The following is a 9,271-nucleotide window of genomic DNA, read 5'->3' on the forward strand; positions in this document are numbered from 1 at the left end:
CACTGAAACGGACGTTTGAGATCATCTAACTTCCGTAGTTTGACGTAATTCTTGATGCAAAAAAGCTGAGGGTGGGACATATGTTTAGAGGAATTTTATTGGAACATTGACAAGTGGACGGGTTTTAAGAACTTTAGACAGATTTTCTATAGAAGGATCGCGTTGATTGACGGGTGGTTGAGATTATTGTCCTAAAATCTAAGGTACCTGTTGTCGTCATTGCACGTGACCTACCGTTTTCCAGGAAGTAAGAAATTATATACTTTGATGTAAGATTACAACAAAAGTAGAATTTTGTAATTATTTTGGCATACTTCGTTGAATAGGTGAACACTATGACCAATTATGTGAACCAAAATGGGACAGAATGCTTTTTTCATTTCAGTGCGACTTTAAGGAAAAATAAAGCAAGCGGATGTTGGAGGCTGGCTCTACAGGCTCGAGCCGGATGATGGGGCGGGCTTAAGGCAGTGAAGAGCGTGGTACGGAGTGATTCCGCTTATGCAGCTGTGTATTTGAGACAATACCGCCACCTTCAGATGGCTTGTAAGAACAACACAGATGACCAGGAGGCTGTATTTATAAAATTACAGTGTGGAATAAAATGGTCTCTATGATACAAAAATACAATAATTTAAACAGTGATTAATAACACCCGTTGTTAACCTCAAAACACAAACAAAGCACAGGACTAACAAGACAGACAGAGGGCTTCAGGCCAATCTCTTCAGGCCAGGCCCAGTTTCTTCAGGGCTTCAGGTCCAGTCTCTCCTCATGTCTGGGGTACTCCTCCACCTCCATCGCCATCAGAAACTCTGGTGACCAAGGGAGAGATTACAGATGGTGACAGGGTTAAATACAGGTCTGAACAGAAAGCTCAGTTCAAACGTGTAATCAGCTTAGCCAGGCTTGACTCAGCTCAAGGGATATTGAATCTGTACTGAGTTGTGGAGTGCCTCTTGGCCAGGATTTTTTTTTAGAGCAGTGAGTCAGGAAGTGTGACATTACATTACAGTAATTTAGCTGATGCTTTTATCCAAAGTGACTTACAATAATTGCATTTAACGTAGGTAGTCAGTGTACTACTACTCGCCAGAACTCACAAGTGCATCTCCTTTCTAACACAAGTGACTAAGAGTATAATCTTGTGCTGAAGGCAAAGTGCAAGAATAGCAAACTAAAAACATAATTTTGACATGTCACCCTCTGTGTAGTCCGTGTCCGGTCTGGTGGAGATAAACACCCAGGCCAGACCCACCAGCAGCGCCACCACCAGGTTGACCACCATCCAGGGCTGGACCACCTGGTACTCAGACCCTGGGGGCCTGGGGCCAGACAGACACACAGACAAATTAGACAGACAGACAGGTAGGCAGGCCGACAGACAGGTTAGGAAGACAGACAGACAGGTAGGCAGGCAGACAGACAGGTAGGTAGGCAGACAGACAGACAGGTAGGAAAACAGACAGGTAGGTACTAGGTAGGTAGGCAAAAAAACAGACAGACAGCTACACAGGCAGGTGGGAAGGCAGATTCCAGAGGATCTAGGTTTGAGAGTTAAGCATCAACAACTATTCCGCCACAGTGAGAGCTGCTATCCCAGCTGTTACAGGACAGGACTGAGCACAGCTCACCACAGAGTCTCGTTGGCTAGGGGGTAGAGGTTGATCCTGTCACTGGTCATCTGTTGGCTGAGGGACAGGATCAGCGCTATGAAGTACACTGTGAAAAAGGAGGGACAGTCACACACATGCGCACACACATGCATACACACACATTTCCATGTGACTTACTATTATGAAAATCCTCAACAGGGTGTAAATCCTCAGAGCTCTGAATTCTGTCTCTTATTGCCGTTTCTGTCAAATTATCCAAGGGGCTTTTCATTGATAGATTGATTGATTTTAAACTAAATATGCTCTATTTTGCATCAGTGCATGAGGACAGATCAATGGAAATATTGTGGTTGATCTTCACCCGTGTCAGATGTAAGTACTAGTAGTTTTTGTCGTCAGATATACTAGTAGTTTTTGTCTTGTCAGATATACTAATAGTTTTTGTCTTGTCAGATATACTAGTAGTTTTTGTCTTGTCAGATATACTAATAGTTTTTGTCTTGTCAGATATACTAGTAGTTTTTGTCTTGTCAGAAATACTAATAGTTTTTGTCTTGTCAGATATACTAGTAGTTTTTGTCTTGTCAGATAAACTAATAGTTTTTGTCTTGTCAGATATACTAGTAATTTTTGTCTTGTCAGATAAACTAATAGTTTTTGTCTTGTCAGATATACTAGTAGTTTTTGTCTTGTCAGATATACTAATAGTTTTTGTCTTGTCAGATATACTAGTAGTTTTTGTCGTCAGATATACTAGTAGTTTTTGTCGTCAGATATACTAGTAGTTTTTGTCTTGTCAGATATACTAGTAGTTTTTGTCTTGTCAGATATACTAGTAGTTTTTGTCTTGTCAGATATACTAGTAGTTTTTGTCTTGTCAGATATACTAATAGTTTTTGTCTTGTCAGATATACTAGTAGTTTTTGTCTTGTCAGATATACTAATAGTTTTTGTCTTGTCAGATATACTAGAAGTTTTTGTCTTGTCAGAAATACTAATAGTTTTTGTCTTGTCAGATATACTAGTAGTTTTTGTCTTGTCAGATATACTAGTAGTTTTTGTCTTGTCAGATATAATAATAGTTTTTGTCTTGTCAAATGTACTGGCAATTTTTGTCTTTTCAGATGTACTGGTAGTTTTTGTAGGAGTTTCTGTAGCAGATGGACAAACTATGAATACGCTTCCCCAGCACAGTAATAACCAGTGTTAAAGTGCATTATAGATCAGTACTGTAATAATCAGTGTGAAAGTGTATTATAGGTCAGTAATAACCAGTGTGAAAGTGTATTATAGATCAGTAATAACCAGTGTTAGTGCATTATAGATCAGTAATAACCAGTGTTAGTGCATTATAGATCAGTAATAACCAGTGTTAGTGCATTATAGATCAGTAATAACCAGTGTGAAAGTGTATTATAGATCAGTAATAACCAGTGTTAGTGCATTATAGATCAGTAATAACCAGTGTTAGTGCATTATAGATCAGTAATAACCAGTGTGAAAGTGTATTATAGATCAGTAATAACCAGTGTTAGTGCATTATAGATCAGTAATAACCAGTGTTAGTGCATTATAGATCAGTAATAACCAGTGTTAAAGTTCATTATAGATCAGTAATAACCAGTGTTAGTGCATTATAGATCAGTAATAACCAGTGTTAGTGCATTATAGATCAGTAATAGCCAGTGTTAAAGTGCATTATAGATCAGTAATAACCAGTGTTAGTAGATTATAGATCAGTAATAATCAGTGTTAGTGCATTATAGATCAGTAATAACCAGTGTTAGTGCATTATAGATCAGTAATAACCAGTGTTAGTGCATTATAGATCAGTAATAACCTGTGTTAAAGTGCATTATAGATCAGTAATAACCAGTGTTAGTGCATTATAGATCAGTAATAACCAGTGTTAAAGTGCATTATAGATCAGTGACTCACAGAAGGAGGCGAGAGCGGCGGGGTCCAGAGTGAGGAAGCCTCGCAGCGCCAGGGCGGCCTTGGCCACGTTCACCCTGGACACGGGACAGGCCAGAGGAGTTACTGACACCACCAACAGTCTCACAGACACACCAACAACATGGTGGAATTACAGATCAACCCCTAGCTGTTAACTACCACATTTATGAATCTTGGACATTTTTGTAATTTGGTTAATGTGGATTTTTTTGACAATGACAATTGATTCATTATTGAATTTTAAGTTCATATTTTTTCTATGATTGTGTTGATTGTGAGTGTGGTTGGGATAGGTGGAAACTAGGACATACCTAAACAAGGTTTTACCAAGATGGAGAAAAAGCTGGACACATACAGGCGTGTACTGTGTTAAAAAGCTGGACACATACAGGCGTGTACTGTGTTAAAAAGCTGGACACATACAGATGTGTACTGTGTTAAAAAGCTGGACACATACAGGCGTGTACTGTGTTAAAAAGCTGGACACATACAGGCGTGTACTGTGTTAAAAAGCTGGACACATACAGGCGTGTACTGTGTTAAAAAGCTGGACACATACAGGCGTGTACTGTGTTAAAAAGCTGGACACATACAGATGTGTACTGTGTTAAAAAGCTGGACACATACAGGCGTGTACTGTGTTAAAAAGCTGGACACATACAGTACAGGCGTGTACTGTGTTAAAAAGCTCATGACTGGGAAGATCACCGCAATAGTTTTTCAGCGATTGCCAATCCTCCTGTTTGGGGAAGGCCTGGACAAATATACAGCTCTATTATTCTGTTCATTGTGAATCTGGTTGGGATAGGTGGAAACTACACACCTAACCAACAGTTTTACCAAGATTTTGAAAAATCTGTACAGACGTGTACTGTGTTAAAAAGTTAATGACTGGGAAGATCGCTGCAATAGTTTTTAAGACATTCCCAATTCTATCAGTGCGTGACCCAAGGGAACAGGGGGGAAGGACAGGACCAATATACAGTATAATGGGTTGAGGGCCAGGACCAATATACAGTATAATGGGTTGAGGACCAGGACCAATATACAGTATAATGGGTTGAGGACCAGGACCAATATACAGTATAATGGGTTGAGGACCAGGACCAATATACAGTATAATGGGTTGAGGACCGGCTGTAGTATTACGTGACCTGGGAACATGCACACTCTCATTGACAGGACAAACTGAAAGAGTGAAAATTAATTAAATTACCTAATTGATTAGAATGAGTTATTACATTTAAAATTCTCCAGCACAACATTTTATTAAATTGTAATTTTTACACTGTATTATACTTGATTTCTTATCTTTATCTTTTGTTGTGTTTTATTATTTTATTTTTCCTGCATTTTGTTTTGAAATGTCCTTTCATAATGTGTTTTTTTTTGCATTTTGTTTCATTCGTTTTATAATGTGTTTCTTGCACTTTGTCTTGATGCTTTTAATGTCTCACTTTGCACTTTGAAATGCCTTGTTGCTGAAATGTGCTCTACAAATGAACCTGCCTTGCCTTACCTGTCGAAGGCGGAGACGGTGCTGACGGCCAGCAGCAGGTAGAGCAGAGCCTGGGAGGGGTAGGCCAGGGGGTGGTACTGCTGCAGCAGGTTGGGGAGCGTGGTGAGCTCCTCCCCAGCTAACACATAAATCACAATGATGTTCCAAACTGCGTATCCTGCCAGGAACCCATGGGAGAACAGCCCAATGACCCTGCAGAGACAACACACACACACACACACACACACACACACACACACACACACACTCAACACAGACCTCTGAGAGAACGGAGTGCACACACACTCAACACACCTCTGAGAGAACGGAGCGCACACACACTCAACACACACCTCTGAGAGAACGGAGCGCACACACACTCAACACACACCTCTGAGAGAACGGAGCTCGCACACACCTCTGAGAGAACAGAGCGCACACACACTCAACACACCTCTGAGAGAACAGAGCGCACACACACTTAACACACACCTCTGAGAGAACAGAGCGCACACACACTCAACACACCTCTGAGAGAACGGAGCTCACACACACTCAACACACACCTCTGAGTGAACGGAGCGCACACACACTCATACAGACAGAGAGAGACACGGTCAAACACAATAGCCTGACCGTCTCCAGAGCACCAGCTCACCTGAAGCTGCTGTGGACCCTCATGGCCACATCCTTGGTGGTCCACATGGGGGGCACCTCCAGGTAGTCTACGTGTTCAGTCTGGTCGGTGTGTTTGGGAAGCTCTGCCGCCTGGAAGCGTCCTGGTGGATCAGAACAACCACGTGGGTCCAAACCTTGTTGGTACTGTATCGCCAGCGCTTTGATAAAGCTCTTTGATAAAGGATTGTACCAGGATGACATGGTGGTAGTGGGGGTGTGTGTGGATGGTACCAGGATGACATGGTGGTAGTGTGTGTATGTGGATGGTACCAGGATGACATGGTAGTAGTGTGTGTGTGTGGATGGTACCAGGATGACATGGTGGTAGTGTGTGTGTGTGGATGGTACCATGATGACATGGTGGTAGTGGGGGTGTGTGTGCGATGGTACCAGGATGACATGGTGGTAGTGGGGGTGTGTGTGGGTGGTACCAGGATGACATGGTGGTAGTGGGGGTGTGTGTGGATGGTACCAGGATGACATGGTGGTAGTGGGGGTGTGTGTGGATGGTACCAGGATGACATGGTGGTAGTGTGTGTGTGTGGATGGTACCAGGATGACATGATGGTAGTAGGTGTGTGTGTGTGTGTGTGTGTGTGTGGGTGGTACCAGGATGACATGGTGGTAGTGGGGTGTGTGTGGATGGTACCAGGATGACATGGTGGTAGTGGGGGTGTGTGGGTGGTACCAGGATGACATGGTGGTAGTGTGTGTGTGTGGATGGTACCAGGATGACATGGTGGTAGTGTGTGTGTGTGGATGGTACCAGGATGACATGGTAGTAGTGTGTGTGTGTGGATGGTACCAGGATGACATGGTGGTAGTGTGTGTGTGTGGATGGTACCAGGATGACATGGTAGTAGTGTGTGTGTCTGGATGGTACCAGGATGACATGGTAGTAGTGTGTGTGTGTGGATGGTACCAGGATGACATGGTGGTAGTGGGGTGTGTGTGGATGGTACCAGGATGACATGGTGGTAGTGGGGGTGTGTGTGGATGGTACCAGGATGACATGGTGGTAGTGGGGGTGTGTGTGCGATGGTGCCAGCCTGCATGGTTTGACCACTCACTGCTCCTCTCCACGAACACCCTGCCGACCGGCTGACTGTGGCCCGGGGGGGCAGAGAACAGGGCATGCTGGGGGATCGGGGGCTGGACATCCGTGATGACGTCGTCCTCCTCCACCCCCAGATCATCCACATACTGCATCTCTGCCATCTTGGACTTCCTGTTGTGACAAAGAGTTTGTGAAGTTTAGAAGACGTGATCCTCCCACAGCCCGGCGCCAGAGAGAGCCATGGTCTCGCCCTCTGCTCCTCACTTCTTCCTCTTGCTCTTCTTGGTCACCTCCTCTGCGTCGGTGGGCTGTTCCACCATGTCACCGTTGGACATGTCCTGCTGCTCCCCCTCCACGTCTGCTGGACAGAACAATAAAGCATTGGCAACGGTTTCCAATAATGATGATTGATTGTATTAGGCATATTACTTTTGAGTATTCTGTTGGTTCTACCATCAAACTCAATTACAAACAAACTGCTGTCCATACTGCAGTTGGGAGGACTTGAGGGAACTTCTAGAAGACACCGGTGTGCAATAACAATAGTAATAATAATAATAATAATAATAATAAACATGTATTTATATAGCCGCTTTAAGTGTCATCATACCTAGGGGCTGGGCCTTCTTTTTCTTCTTCTTCTTCTGTGGTGGGATATCGCGCAGTTCCGGGGTGAGTGGCTCCCTGCTGTCAGACTGGCGGGGGTTGGCCACGCCCTCCATCTCTACACCAGGCTCACTGACCACTGAGGGAACATCATGGTCATTCATACAGGGGACAGATATTTGCATGCAGGTGATGATCCCACTAAGATCACGATTTTAGGATAGAACCCGTGCACCGAGCTACAGTTCAGACTTATTTAATCATCAAAAATAGGCAACGTTTCGCTCCATCATCGATCTCCGTCAAGTCATTACTAATAATATCCACTAAGATCATCTAAGCACAGTTGCCAGACCAGAAATTATCTGACGGCTACAGAGCGTTACAGAAACTGGCCTTATCTTAACGCTATGTATACCTCATACACATACCAACAGTATGGAACTGGCCAGATCTACTGTACAGAAACACCATGTAGTAGTTCACCAACAGCATGAATCCCATTATGATCATTATTCATCAGATCATTGATGGGCTTTGTGGTAGCTTACCTTCTGGTTCTCCACATTGGTAGGGTTAGTTAGGGTTAGGGTTAGTTAGGGCTAGGGTTAGTTAGGGTTAGGGTTAGTTATGGCTAGGGTTAGTTAGGGTTAGGGTTAGTTAGGGCTAGGGTTAGTAAGGGTTAGGGTTAGTTAGGGCTAGGGTTAGGTAGGGTTAGGGTTAGTTAGGGCTAGGGTTGGTTAGGGTTAGTTAGGGGTAGGGTTAGGTAGGGTTAGGGTTAGTTAGGGCTAGGGTTAGTAAGGGTTAGGGTTAGTTAGGGCTAGGGTTAGGTAGGGTTAGGGTTAGTTAGGGCTAGGGTTAGTTAGGGTTAGGGTTAGTTAGGGTTAGTTAGGGCTAGGGTTAGGTAGGGTTAGGGTTAGGGTTAGTTAGGGCTAGGGTTAGTAAGGGTTAGGGTTAGGTAGGGTTAGGGTTAGGGTTAGTTAGGGTTATGGGCTTCCTGGTAGCCTACCTTCTGGCTCCTCCACATCGCTGGCCTCCTTCTTTGGCTTCTTCTTCTTGGTTCTGGTGATTGGCATGTTGTCTGCCGAGGAGAGAGCAGGGAGCTGGATGAAGGCTAATGAATTAAGCTGTGAAAGGATTTAGTTGTTCTGACAACATCTCTGGCTTGAGGTCATTAGATAAAGGAGCAAAGATCATCAGATTGGGTATTTGATGGCAGAGGCAGGATGGAAACGTAGAGCTTCAGCCTATGATTATAAAAGAGTTGAACGAGATTTCCACTAAAGACACAGTTCATGAAGATGAAGTCCTGTAGCATTCCATCTGCTATACATTGTCCTCATCAGGCGGCAGAAACTTGACAGATGGTTTTATCACTACCATAGCAATGGTTACCGTAGAGATAGTCAGAGACTCACTCACCTCTCTGGTGTTCACTGCTTCCCACCACGACCATGGAACGAAAAGACAACAGGAACAACCATATCAGAGACGATGTCCAGGAGACGGTCTGTCAACCAGAGCAAAGCTTCACCCTGGCTCCTCCTGCTAAGTCCTGTCATCTGATAGTTTAGGTGGCTTCTGGGAAAGAGCTTAGATTGACTGGCAGTTGAGCGACTTGGGAGTGGGCCTTGTGATTGGCTGGCAGTGGTTGTGACAGGGCCTTGTGATTGGCTGGCAGTGGTGGGGGAGTGAAATCCCTCTCTCAGCAGGTCTATATCCCTCTGCACGCTCCGCTGTGACGGGATTACAGGGTCAGTCAGGTGCTGCCTACCTCATTCTTCTTCTCCTCCCCCTCCCCCTCCTCCTCCTCCTCCTCCTCCTCCTCCTCCCCCTCCTCCCCCTCAAGAGGCTTGTTTG

The 9,271-nt window shown here is 44.3% G+C and overlaps 1 protein-coding gene across 1 annotated transcript; it reads right to left on the reverse strand.

Moving 5' to 3' along the window:
- Positions 1-625: 625 nt before the first annotated feature.
- tmem237a (transmembrane protein 237a) lies at positions 626-8,971 on the reverse strand. Its single transcript, XM_084443256.1, has 11 exons — positions 8,834-8,971; positions 8,421-8,492; positions 7,416-7,550; positions 7,070-7,166; positions 6,819-6,976; positions 5,729-5,849; positions 5,092-5,283; positions 3,555-3,628; positions 1,635-1,722; positions 1,204-1,325; positions 626-815 (listed from the first exon to the last, which is right to left on the reverse strand). Exons 1-11 carry the CDS (start codon positions 8,865-8,867, stop codon positions 748-750), a joined length of 1,161 nt encoding a protein of 386 aa, XP_084299382.1. The 5' UTR covers positions 8,868-8,971; the 3' UTR covers positions 626-747.
- Positions 8,972-9,271: the final 300 nt, after the last annotated feature.

The sequence above is a fragment of the Borostomias antarcticus genome (assembly GCF_949987555.1).
Source record: "Borostomias antarcticus genome assembly, chromosome: 9".
Lineage (NCBI taxonomy): Eukaryota > Metazoa > Chordata > Actinopteri > Stomiiformes > Stomiidae > Borostomias > Borostomias antarcticus.